This window comes from Panulirus ornatus, chromosome 14 (genome assembly GCF_036320965.1).
Source record: "Panulirus ornatus isolate Po-2019 chromosome 14, ASM3632096v1, whole genome shotgun sequence".
Taxonomy (NCBI): domain Eukaryota; kingdom Metazoa; phylum Arthropoda; class Malacostraca; order Decapoda; family Palinuridae; genus Panulirus; species Panulirus ornatus.
In genome coordinates this window covers 45,309,088-45,323,380 of record NC_092237.1, presented here as the reverse complement: position 1 = coordinate 45,323,380, position 14,293 = coordinate 45,309,088, and the positions used below count along the sequence as shown (strand labels likewise).

General features: G+C 44.6%; 1 protein-coding gene across 3 annotated transcripts in view; it reads right to left on the bottom strand.

The window, feature by feature from the left end:
- Window positions 1–14,293, bottom strand: part of LOC139753367 (uncharacterized) — a 317,027-nt gene that overhangs the window by 100,167 nt on the left and 202,567 nt on the right. For all 3 annotated transcript variants that reach the window (XM_071669760.1, XM_071669762.1, XM_071669761.1), the window contains exon 3: window positions 4,020–4,097. In XM_071669760.1, coding sequence (XP_071525861.1) covers window positions 4,020–4,097 — 78 coding nt within the window. The remainder of the gene's footprint in view (window positions 1–4,019; window positions 4,098–14,293) is intronic.

Genomic DNA, 14,293 nt, shown 5'->3' with positions numbered 1-14,293 from the left:
TTCTTTCTCCCCTATCCCCAGGTATATATATATATATATATATATATATATATATATATATATATATATATATATATATATATATATATATATATATATATATATATATATTATCCCTGGGGATAGGGGATTAAGAATACTTCCCACGTATTCCCTGCGTGTCGTAGAAGGCGACTAAAAGGGGAGGGAGCGAGGGGCTGGAAATCCTCCCCTCTCGTTTTTTTTTTTTTTAATTTTCCAAAAGAAGGAACAGAGGGGGGCCAGGTGTGGATATTCCAAAAAAGGCCCAGTCCTCTGTTCTTAACGCTACCTCGCTAACGCGGGAAATGGCGAATAGTTTAAAAAAAAAAGAAAAGAAAATGTATATATATATATATATATATATATATATATATATATATATATATATATATATATATATATATATAGATATTCCTATGAGTCCACGGGGAAAATAAAACACGACAAGTTCCCAAGTGCACTTTCGTGTAATAATCACGTCATCAGGGGAGACACAAGAGAGAAATATAACAGTCAGTTGATATACATCGAAGAGACGAAGCTAGGACGCCATTTGGTAAACATGTGATTGTCCAAAACATACAACGAGCGTTCATAAACTTATCATTTTACAAATCTTAATAACAATAAAGTTATCTAAGTTGTACAGACCATCACTAATATTAAGATTATAATTCTTTGTGTATTTGATAATAAAAGATTCAATGATATTTCTCTTGGTAATAGAGTTAGAGTTAACAACTGAGATGGCGTTACTCCAGTCAATACAATGATCATAGTTTTTAACATGATTAAACAAGGCATATGATTCTTGTCCCGTTCTTATACTATATTTATGTTGCTTAAGTCTAGCAGAAAGATCCTTACCAGTCTGACCAACATAAAATTTATCACAGTTTCCACAAGGCACTTTATAGATGCAACCAAGAGAATTTTCTGGTGAATTCCTGATTAAGATATTCTTTATAGTATTATTGTTGCTAAAGGCAACATTTACATTAAAGGATTTAAGCAACATGGGAAGCAAAGTGAAATTAGTATTAAAAGGGAGAACTAAAAGATTCTTGGTGTCAATGGGAGGTTTGGGCTCAACTCTATAAAATTATTTCTTTGCTAACTTAAGAGATTTATCATTATTTATTATTATGCTCAAAAATTTGGTATGGCAATGGGTAACCCTCTTTCACCTGTACTAAGTAATCTTTACATGGAATTTTTTTGAAACAAAATTCCTAAAGGATATCTTACCTTCTAATGCAATTTGGTTTAGGTATGTAGATGATGTTCTTTGTGTTTGGCCAACAAATGAAAATTTACAAATATTTCTCCCCTTACTTAACAATTTAGTACCTTCCATCAAATTTACTGTAGAAAATGAAAATAATGGTATGTTACCATTTTTAGATTGCATGATCCATAGACAAGGAAACAAGTTTAAGTTTAGCATATACAGAAAACCCACCAATGTATGCTCATATATCCATTATTACTCATCTCAACATGACAGAGTTAAATTATCATCATTTCAATCTATGTTCCTAAGGGCATTACGTATCTGCAGTCCAGAGTTTATTGATGATGAGTTTGAGAAGATATATTCTATTGGATCTAAGTTAAAGTACCCTAGATCTTTCATTGATAAATCCCTTAAGTTAGCAAAGAAATCATTTTATAGAGTTGAGCCCAAACCTCCCATTAACACCAAGAATCTTTTAGTTCTCCCTTTTAATAATAATTTCACTTTGCTTCCCATGTTGCTTAAATCCTTTAATGTAAATGTTGCCTTTAGCAACAATAATACTATAAAGAATATCTTAATCAGGAATTCACCAGAAAATTCTCTTGGTTGCATCTATAAAGTGCCTTGTGGAAACTGTGATAAATTTTATGTTGGTCAGCCTGGTAAGGATCTTTCTGTTAGACTTAAGCAACATAAATATAGTATAAGAACGGGACAAGAATCAAATGCCTTGTTTAATCGTTAAAAACTATGATCATTGTATTGACTGGAGTAACGCCATCTCAGTTGTTAACTCTAACTCTATTACCAAGAGAAATATCATTGAATCTTCTCCCTTTTAATAATAATTTCACTTTGCTTCCCATGTTGCTTAAATCCTTTAATGTAAATGTTGCCTTTAGCAACAATAATACTATAAAGAATATCTTAATCAGGAATTCACCAGAAAATTCTCTTGGTTGCATCTATAAAGTGCCTTGTGGAAACTGTGATAAATTTTATGTTGGTCAGCCTGGTAAGGATCTTTCTGTTAGACTTAAGCAACATAAATATAGTATAAGAACGGGACAAGAATCAAATGCCTTGTTTAATCGTTAAAAACTATGATCATTGTATTGACTGGAGTAACGCCATCTCAGTTGTTAACTCTAACTCTATTACCAAGAGAAATATCATTGAATCTTCCATTATTAAATACACAAAGAATTATAATCTTAATATTAGTGATGGTCTGTACAAATTAGATAACTTTATTGTTATCAAGATTTGTAAAATGATAAGTTAATGAACGCTCGTTGTATGTTTTGGACAATCACATGTTTACCAAATGGCGTCCTAGCTTCGTCTCTTCGATGTATATCAACTGACTGTTATATTTCTCTCTTGTGTCTCCCCTGATGACGTGATTATTACACGAAAGTGCACTTGGGAACTTTTCGTGTTTCATTTTCCCTGTGGACTCATAGGAATATCTTGATCACGCGCAAAATTGTGATCCTTTCCAACCATATATATATATATATATATATATATATATATATATATATATATATATATATATATATATATATATATATATATATATGCGCTCTGGCGATGTGGTATACCGGGGTCGACGTGCTGTCAATGGATTGAACCAGGGCATGTGAAGCGTCTGGGGTAAACCATGGAAAGTTCTGTGGGGCCTGGATGTGGAAAGGGAGCTGTGGTTTCGGTGCATTATTACATGGCAGCTAGAGACTGAGTGTGGACGAATGGGGCCTTTGTTGTCTTTTCCTAGCGCTACCTCGCACACATGAGGGGGGAGGGGGTTGTTATTCCATGTGTGGCGAGGTGGCGATGGGAATGAATAAAGGCAGACAGTGTGAATTATGTACATGTGTATATATGTATATGTCTGTGTGTGTGTGTATATATATATATATATATATATATATATATATATATATATATATATATATATATATATATATATATATATATATACACATATATATATATATATATATATATATATATATATATATATATATATATATATATATATATATATATATATGTATACAGTGAGATGTATAGGTATGTATATTTGCGTGTGAGGACGTGTATGTATATACATGTGTATGTGGGCGGGTTGGGCCATTCTTTCGTCTGCTTCCTTGCGCTACGTCGCTAACGCGGGAGACAGCGACAAAGCAAAATAGATAAATATAAATGCGCTCTGGCTACCACAACGAAAATGAAACACAGATCCAGGCGCTTTCATGTTAATCACATCTTGAGGGAATACAAGTCTTGTGTTCCACGAAAATGTGATCAACAGGAAAGCGCTTGGATCTGTGCGTTACATTTCTCCTCCTGATGATGACCTACATGTCATGATCTGTGTCACGTGTGCACCAACGCTAGATATACGTCGAAAGAAAATACGACATAACACGCATCAAGACAACTTTCTGAAGTGACAGCACGACGTAAATCAGAGCCACAAGTATAAGAACACGACGGTATATCCAGGATGAGAGAGAGAGAGAGAGAGAGAGAGAGAGAGAGAGAGAGAGAGAGAGAGAGAGAGAGAGAGAGAGAGAGAGAGTATATAAACGGCACTGGTCGCCAGCAAGGCTTCAACAGCATCTCATCGAGACAAAAGATGTTTTGAAAGGCTGGCGGCGTTGTGTTGGGTCTCCCTGAGCAAGACCGTGTTTACACACAGGCTCCCTGGGCTGGGCGAGCGGGTTTGTTGTGGTCGGTTACTCACCTGAAAGAAGATGTCGTCCACGAGGTTGGCGTCAATGATGGCGCTATACTCCGGGCTCTTCAGCGTCTGCTGGTATCTCTGGAAGAGAAAGAAGTAAACATTGTGGTTTATCAATATACTTCTGGGTTTATGGAACTCAAAAAAAAAATTAGATTTAGAATGATGATGGATGTTTATCCTGACCAACGCCCGAGTTTCCAAACTTTACGGCCCCTTGAGTTAGCCATAATCCTGTAGCGCCTGGTTCGTGGTCTGGAGATCACATCGATCTGTTCCAGAGGTCATGAATCCCACCCGCTGCTCGAGGTAGGGTTAGCTACCCGGTACAGAGGGAGGCAGGTAAGGGAGGTAAAACTGGAAGACTGGGAAACTAATGGTAATCAAACAGATATAAAGGGCAGCAGTTGGAGGTTGAGGAGGTAGTGAGGGCAGCAGCTGGAGGTTGAGGAGGTAGTGATGGTAGCAACTGGAGGTTGAGGAGGTAGTGAGGGCAGCAGCTGGAGGATGAGGGGGTAGTGAGGGTAGCAACTGGAGGATGAGGAGGTAGTGAGGGCAGCAGCTGGAGGATGAGGGGGTAGTGAGGGCAGCAGTTGGAGGTTGAGGAGGTAGTGAGGGCAGCAGGTGGAGGATGAGGGGGTAGTGAGGGCAGCAGCTGGAGGTTGAGGAGGTTGTGAGGGCAGCAGCTGGAGGTTGAGGAGGTAGTGAGGGTAGCAACTGGAGGTTGAGAAGGTAGTGAGGGCAGCAGCTGGAGGCTGAGGAGATAGTGAGGGCATCAGCTGGAGGTTGAGGAGGTAGTGAGGGCAGCAGCTGGAGGATGAGGGGGTAGTGAGGGCAGCAGCTGGAGGATGAGGAGGTAGTGAGGGTAGCAACTGGAGGATGAGGAGGTAGTGAGGGCAGCAGCTGGAGGATGAGGGGGTAGTGAGGGCAGCAGCTGGAGGTTGAGGAGGTAGTGAGGGCAGCAGCTGGAGGATGAGGAGGTAGTGAGGGCAGAAGCTGGAGGTTGAGGAGGTAGTGATGGTAGCAACTGGAGGTTGAGGAGGTTGTGAGGGCAGCAGCTGGAGGTTGAGGAGGTAGAGGGCAGAAGCTGGAGGTTGAAGAGGTAGTGATGGTAGCAACTGGAGGTTGAGGAGGTAGTGAGGGCAGCAGCTGGAGGTTGAGGAGGTAGTGAGGGCAGAAGCTGGAGGTTGAGGAGGTAGTGATGGTAGCAACTGGAGGTTGAGGAGGTAGTGAGGGCAGCAGCTGGAGGATGAGGGGGTAGTGAGGGTAGCAACTGGAGGTTGAGGAGGTAGTGAGGGTAGCAACTGGAGGATGAGGGGGTAGTGAGGGTAGCAACTGGAGGTTGAGGAGGTAGTGAGGGCAGCAGCTGGAGGATGAGGGGGTAGTGAGGGTAGCAACTGGAGGTTGAGGAGGTAGTGAGGGCAGCAGCTGGAGGATGAGGGGGTAGTGAGGGTAGCAGGTGGAGGATGAGGAGGTAGTGAGGGCAGCAGCTGGAGGATGAGGGGGTAGTGAGGGTAGCAGGTGGAGGTTGAGGAGGTAGTGAGGGCAGCTAGTACAGAAATGGGTGATAGAGAGATCAGGTAGTGGAGGGAGAGCAGGAAAAAAAAAAAGATCCAGAAGAAATAACACATTAGCTACACAGAGAATGGAAGTGTTGGCCATACACACGAGACAGACAGAGTGTGTACTTACGGCGAGAAATTACCATAAAAGCAGAGGTAGCGCGTAGCGTTTACCGCAGAGAGAGAGAGAGAGAGAGAGAGAGAGAGAGAGAGAGAGAGAGAGAGAGAGCAGCAGTATGAGTCCACTAGGGGCGCTACAGGAGCCTACAGAATGTCCACACACTGGACGACGCCCAGTCTCCCACCGCCAGATTTCCCTCCCACATTACACCTACATCTCTCTCTCTCTCTCTCTCTCTCTCTCTCTCTCTCTCTCTCTCTCTCTCTCTCTCTCTCTCTCTCTCTCTCCCATCACAAGCAGGTCAGGTTTTCCTTAGCATCATCAGTCCCCCACTCCCAACCCCGGCCATATAACTTTGCGCCGTTGCCAGACCTATCATCCGGTACCTTCAGATTTTTTTCCCCTTTTTGTTCGTGTTGTATGTTATAAACCTGAACAGTCTCCATCTGGCAGGAAACGATTGTTACGCTCTCCTGATAACAGATGCTGACTGCGTGTAACATGACTGTGTCTATAGAATTTCTAAGGAACTATGCAAACATCATTTCCTCTGATAGGAAAATGATTATTCGATTACATGTAATCGAATACCCTTCGTCTCACATCCACGAGCAACGGGGTCTACACCGGTCAAATACCATCAGGCTCACATTACCAGCAGTTAGCATTTTACAAAATTTTCTGTACAGACGAGGAGATATATGAACAAGAATATAATGCATATGAACATAGCCTAGTGTTCCGGACTACCACGCAAAAGGTCTTGGGTTCAAATCCTGACTGTTGGAGGGTATTTTGTGTTCTATGATAGTGTGCATTCATATGCACTATATTCATATATTCATATATATATCCCTGGGGATAGGGGATTAAGAATACTTCCCACGTATTCCCTGCGTGTCGTAGAAGGCGACTAAAAGGGGAGGGAGCGGGAGGCTGGAAATCCTCCCCTCTCGTTTTTTTTTTTTTTTTAATTTTCCAAAAGAAGGAACAGAGGGGGGGCCAGGTGAGGATATTCCACAAAGGCCGAGTCCTCTGTTCTTAACGCTACCTCGCTAACGCGGGAAATGGCGAATAGTTTAAAAAAAGGAAAAAGATATATATATATATATATATATATATATATATATATATATATATATATATATATATATATATATATATATATATATATGACAATGGGGATAGGGGATAGGGGAGAAAGAATACTTCCCACGTGTTCCCTGCGTGTCGTAGGAGGCGACTAAAAGGGGAGGGAGCGGGGGGCTGGAAATCCTCCCATCTCATCATTTTTTTTTTTCTTTTTTAATTTTCCAAAAGAAGGAACAGAGAAGGGGGCCAGGTGAGGATATTCCCTCAGAGGCCCAGTCCTCTGTTCTAGACGCTACCTCGCTAACGCGGGAAATGGCGAATAGTTTTTTTTTTTTTTTCAAAAGAAGAAACAGAGAAGGGGGCCAGGTGAGGATATTCCCTCAAAGGCCCAGTCCTCTGTTCTTAACGCTACCTCGCTAACGCGGGAAATGGCGAATAGTATGAAAGAAAGAAAAGATATATATATATATATATATATATATATATATATATATATATATATATATATATATATATGTGTGTGTGTGTGTGTGTGTGTGCGTGTGTGTGTGTGTGTGTGTATACATACATATATACACAAAAACGTACTGTAAGATTGTATTAACATTCGGTCATAATGAATGCAGCCTTTAGTTGTTCAGACTTGTAGCGTTACAAGTGTGTGTAAGACTAGTTGAACGTAACATGAAGGAGGATGGCTTGTGTGGAGGTGATGAGTGAATGAGGACCTCACAACCTCACAAACACTGAGTACTTGAGGTACTGGGAAACACTCAGAGGAGAGTGAGACGTCCGGTAACCCTCGAGGTTATCTGCTGGAGGACAGTACATGGGAAGGACAGATAACACAAGACCTGATGGTCTATGACGAGGTTATCTGCTGGAGGACAGTACATGGGAAGGACAGATAACACAAGACCTGATGGTTTATGACGAGGTTATCTGCTGGAGGACAGTAGTAGTACCCGACATTCCCAGTTTGCATACATGGAAGCAAGATAGTGAAGCAGATAGATAAGAGGGAGAGGGGGAGGCAATCGAGTGATGATGTGGGGATCTGTGTGGGAAGCAGGGGAGAGCTGACGAGGAGATTGGAGGCTGCAGTGGTGGTGTGTGATTACGATTTGTGTGTTACGGGGAGAGTGGTATACTCGTGTTGTAGACCCTTGAGCACGAGGACGACTCTTGAGCACGACAGGGCAAGCAGGGACGGGTGAGTGAGCCTTGCTGGGCAGGTAGGAGAGGGTGAGCTGTGGTGGGCAGGTAGGGGGGAGGTGAGCTGTGGCTGGCAGGTAGGGGGGGAGGGTGAGCTGTGGTGGGCAGGTAGGGGGGGAGGTGAGCTGTGGTGGGCAGGTAGGGGGGGGAGGGTGAGCTGTGGTGGGCAGGTAGGGGGGTGGTGAGCTGTGGCTGGCAGGTAGGGGGGGGTGAGCTGTGGTGGGCAGGTAGGGGGTGGTGAGCTGTGGCTGGCAGGTAGGGGGGGGGAGGGTGAGCTGTGGTGGGCAGGTAGGGGGGGAGGTGAGCTGTGGTTGGCAGTTAGGGGATGGTGAGCTGTGGTAGGCAGGCAGGAGAGGATAAGCAGTGATAGGTAGGTATGAAAGAGTGAGCTGCGGTAGGCAAGGAAGGGAGTGTGAGTTGTGGTATACTGAGAGGGGAGGGAGAGATGTGGTAGGGAGGGAGAGGAGGGTGTGCTGTGATAGGCATGGAGAAGAATGGAGAGGTGAGGAAAGTGAGATGAGAGGAGAGAGAGAGAGGTGGGGTACAACAGGTCATCATGAGAGGTGCAGGGAGCTGGTGTAGGCTGGGATGAGTCTTTGAGACACAGCTGTGGCACCAGTCGATAACCTCCCTCTTGCACTCTCCCCCAACCCCCACCCCTGCAGCAGGAGACCCTGTGGGCCGCGTTGAAGCAACATTTCCTCAGCGTCTCTCACAAGACGTGACCTAATTAATATGTATAACGTGGCCACGAGATTATGTCGAACAGGAATATAAAGCTCCAGCAATCTACTGCCACAGGCCAAGCCTGGGGAGGTGCACACAGTAAGACTTAACGTTAAGGGGGTCCCGCTCGATTCTGGATTATCTCGTTTTCTATTGAAAAAGAAATTAAGTTGTACGACGGCAAATCGAATTGCATGATGATAACTGGTGTTGATAGTGGAGGGAGGGAAGGAGGTGTGAGAGAGGACAGAGGATAGAATAATTGTACTTTGTTCACTGGTAAATGAGACGAGCAGCACCCAGGATGTTGGTGGAGACAGTGAAATATAATGAGCAATGTCCGTAGACTTCACGGGCCGGAAACTGTTCCAGTCTTTGGCCTCCGTATCATCAAACTCTGGATGCATCTTTACACCGGACCGTTGCTGCAGGTGCCGCTTCTCTGTGGCCACAGACTGTAAAGCCGACAGTAGATGAGGAGTTCGTGTGCACGAAAATGATCCGACGTACCACTGGTCGCCACACCTGCGAATACTGTAAGCTGCTCTTGTGAGAACTAATATCCAGCGTGTGAGTGAGATGTCACCACCTGGCACCTTGGCTGCCGTCAGCACACACCGTGTCGTCCGTCTCCTCTGCCTCAGCCGCGCGCAGCCCACCAGGCTGGTTACCCTGGAGCCCTCCCCAACCCTGAGGCCAGCCATCAGCCCTGACCGCCTCCCTGATACTCGAGAAAACTATAGTGGCCGCCAGGGCAGAACCTAAAACAGTATGGGCAGGCAGAGTAAGACAGAAAGAGACATATTACGAAAACGAACCTGAGATTATAAACGATATATTATGAGAGAAAACGTTACGACGGGAGAGAGCAAAGCTCCAACCGTGGACAAGGGTAGGTAGAGGTACTGGAGGCCAGGAGGGGAACCATGGAGTCTTGTAGGATGAGTGACGGGAATGGTTATCACGACACTCTCCCACAGCTCAGAGATGCTAAGATCTCATCCCTTAACCCTAGACCTGACCACCGTGGGGAAATATACAAGGACAAATACTGCGAGACTAAACTTACAACAAGACATTGTTTTTCCTGTAGGAAGATAAAAACCAAGTAAAGAGACAGTATAATGCCATCCTCCATCTCAAGTGTGTTACAAGTGTTGCAGAGACACGACGAAGTTTTACGATGTGTAAGAAACAACAGAAGTAACGTAGAAACCATTCACTTGCAAAACCGGTACTAGAACACCCTCTGGCTATAAGTTATATGGAACCGGTCATAGCGGTATATGGGTAATAATATATATTAAAAATAGTGGAATATGTAAGTCACGTAAAAGCCATAGAAGTGAAGAATTAAGTTATCGACTATTGGAGACGTCCAACGATGCAACTTCATCTTTGTTATCACGAGAGCTGTGTGATTTTTAATGATTCTGCACCTGGCAACGAGAGGAGTGTGGAGGAGAGGCATGTGTTTTGGGTGGGAGTGAGTGAGTGAATCAGCAATTCTGAAGCGAGGGTTCGAGTATCACTGAGCGGTGATTGGAATGCAGAAGTGGGTAATGGGGCAGTTGAGGTCATAACTCGGGGACGTGAATGAAAAATGATGACCATCTTGCGGAGTTGTGGCTGAAAAAGAGCTGGTGATTGGAAATACTTGGTTTAACAAGAGGGACATTCATGAGCAGACGTGGGTGAGTGAGGTTAATGATGAATGGGCATTACCGGATTATATACTAATTGACAGTCGTGCTGAGGAGAGACTTTTGGATGTAAATGTGCTGAGAGGAGCAGCTGGCGGGATGTCTGGTCACTTCTTGGTGGAGGCGAGAGTGAAAGTTTGTACATTCTTTCGGAAACTAGGAAATGTCATGGGTGACAAGAGGGCGGTGGAAGTGGGTGAAAAGAGGCTTGTGTGAAAAGATGGCAGGAGGTACTTGGTGAAGAATGGCAAAGGGTGGGAGTAAACTAAACCAGGCGAGTGGGCGAGGAATGGGACGCATTTAGCGGAGCAGCGGAGTGTCTCAAAACCTAGAGAGTGGGCATGGCAGCAGCTGGACCCATGGGAGCCGAAGTAAACCATAAGGTGGGAGATACGGGTGGGGTTAAGGTTCTAAGAGACTGGTTAGTGTCTGTAAGGGCAAAGATGGGTATATCTGATGATATAGCTTGAGGACATGTGGTGTGTGGAGGGTTGATCGAGTAAGAAAATGATAAGAGAGGTGTGGTCGGAAGAACATTATATGGCTGGGGGAGCTGAAGAGGGTGTGGTGAACTGGTCTGGACGTATGGAGAGGAGGGCGAAGAGAGGGAGGGGGGAGGGGGGACGAGGAGAAGAGTAAAACCACCGAGGTCAGATGGCAGGATAGAGGGAAGGATGCTTTGAGTGACGAAGGCCAAAGTATGCAAGAGGGTACCAGGCAGGCATTGGATAGAATGAATTGGAACGGTGTGGTATACAGGGGCCGACATGCTTTCAGTGGACTGAACGAGGGTCGTATGAAGCGGTCAGGGGTAACCACAGAGTGGTGCGTGGGGCCTGGTTGTACATTATGAATGACAGTAAATTTGAGCAAGCAAGGCTGTTCTTCGCCTGGTCCTAGCACTACCTTGCTTAATCGGGAAACACACACACACACACACACACACACACACACACACACACACACACACACACACACACACACACACACACACACACACACACGCACAGCTAAAGACAGTTCTTTTCTGAAAACAAAAGGAAAGACTCCAGTCGTGGAGGCGGGTGATACCTTCAAGTAACAGAGACGGTGGTGGTATTATCGTTGATCACCTTAAGAGAGACGTGGTCAACGAACAACTTGCACCCCAGGAGGCAGGAGGCCAGGCAGGTCAGGGGCTCATGAGATCTGGGGTCTGTGGCTCTGTTGTACCTGTACTTACTAACGATTCTGTGCTGTGCAGTGTGACAGGTCACAAAAGAGTAAGATAATAAAAAGAGTGTGGTTGAGAGAGCAGAAGAGGGTGTTTTAAAATGGTTTGGTCACATGGAGAGAATGAGTGAGGAAAGATTGACCAAGAGGATATATGTGTCAGAGGTGGAGGGAACGAGGAGAAGTGGGAGACCAAATTGGAGGTGGAAAGGTGGAGTGAAAATGATTTTGAGTGGTCGGGGCCTGAACATGCAGGAGGGTGAAAGGCGTGCAAGGAATAGAGTGAATTGGAACGATGTGGTATACCGGGGTCGACGTGCTGTCAATGGATTGAACCAGGGCATGTGAAGCGTCTGGGGTAAACCATGGAAAGTTCTGTGGGGCCTGGATGTGGAAAGGGAGCTGTGGTTTCGGTGCATTATTACATGACAGCTAGAGACTGAGTGTGAACGAATGGGGCCTTTGTTGTCTTTTCCTAGCGCTACCTCGCACACATGAGGGGGGAGGGGGTTGTTATTTCATGTATGGCGAGGTGGCGATGGGAATGAATAAAGGCAGACAGTATGAATTATGTACATGTGTATATAAGTATATGTCTGTGTGTGTGTGTGTATATATATATATATATATATATATATATATATATATATATATATATATATATATATATATATATATATATGTATACGTTGAGATGTATAGGTATGTATATTTGCGTGTGTGGACGTGTATGTATATACATGTGTATGCGGGTGGGTTGGGCCATTCTTTCGTCTGTTTCCTTGCGCTACCTCGCTAACGCGGGAGACAGCGACTAAGCAAAATAAGTAAATATAAATGAATATATATATATATATATATATATATATATATATATATATATATATATATATATATATATATATATCCTAGCCTAAGCCAAGTACCTATTTAATCGACCAAACCCTAAGGGTAGGTGAACAGCTGGGTTGACTGTAGACCGACTGCCGCAATCAGGATTCGAACCGATACGCTCGACCCTGGGCGGCCCGTGAATGCGTCATGGTCAAGAACGCTAACCGCTACACCACGGAGGTGTCCATATCACCACGCTAAGACCCACATCAGTATATGGATCTGGAGGATGGCCACTCACGGCAGGTTCATAGATCCAGGATGCCGAGATGAGAGCGAACCAGAGAAGGTACATGAACAAGATGAGAAACACCAAGACATGAGAGGATGCAAGTGCCACACCTGTGTAAGATATAACTGAAGTGCACACGCTGAGGTGGCGTAGCCACGTGCAAAGAACGGAAGACACGAGATACGTCAAGGAGGATTTGAAGTGGATCCCTGACTGAAGACGTCCAGCAGGACATCCTAGAATGAGATGGATTAAGGGCATCAAGAGCTCACTTGAACCAAGAGGGAAGACGCTGGAGGAAAAGCTGTATACAACGGAGAGCACCGGGATAGTGACGGATGGAGGAGAATCATCGGGAGGCCGGCGACCAGACTCCTATAGGTCTCTGTCTGGCGTCACACGCAAGAAATTAGAAAAAAAAAACACATCTCCTCACCTGCCTACATGTGGAGCAGACCTGATAATATCTTCAAACGAAATTCTGCCCCCAGCTACCACATTATTCTCCCTGCTGAGTACTCTAACATGGCCCTCGACTAGCACGCTAACACCACATACATCAGTGTCCTCCCACAGAATATGCCACAGCATTCAACCAACGCAGGTGTCAACATAAGCTTCAGGAGTGAGTGTACAAGTAGCTTGCCTGGCCTGGATGCCAACCATCCCATGAACCTTACTCTTGAGCTTTCTACTGTTCTCAGAAGAGGCTGACGCACTTCACCTGATGAGAATGGGTAGTACTTACAACACCCCTAAGACATCATGATGATATCCCCAATGACTTCTTTAAAACTGGACCTCTGAAGGTGTGGGAGGGAAACTTCCCTGAAACACTGGACGCCACACAGACGACGACTCCCTCTCCCTAGCATGATGCCCGTGCAAAAATCCCGAAAAGAATCGACTTGGACCTTTTGATGTAAAAGAGTCAAAACAAACTGCCAAACTCGTGTAGCTTTTTCTCTGTCCCAGGCACTGCAACTTCTGACGCACGCAACCTTCTGACGCACTCAGACGTCCTGTGCTGGCTATTTCATTCAGCAGAAACGTATAACAAACTCTAGTCTTCACAGATACGAAAACTGCTTTTGATACTGCAGAACGAGAGGTAATCTTCAAGACAGCTTACACTCTCGGGAGTCAAAGGGACGTTCTTGTCTTGGGTAAGAGGTTGTGTTACTACCAGGCCGGTATCTGATATCTTTACTGGAGTTAAAGAGAAGTGTTCGTGTTGGCTGTGGATCTGGGACTCCACAGGGTCGGGTCCTGACTCCTTCATTTTTCAGTGGACGAGTATAATCAACTGACTACAGTCCAGGTGGTTCATACTGATAAAGGTGCCGTATGCTTCGCGGTTGACTGACTTGCTGTGACACAAACTCAGCAGAAGCTCAAGCCTCGCTAGATACATACAGATTCACACAAGAGAATGTTTTTTTCTCCATTTTGATCAGGTCGGCAAAGTTCAGTTCGTCGTATGCTTTTTAAGACTGCCAAGCCCTTCCATATCTGATCCA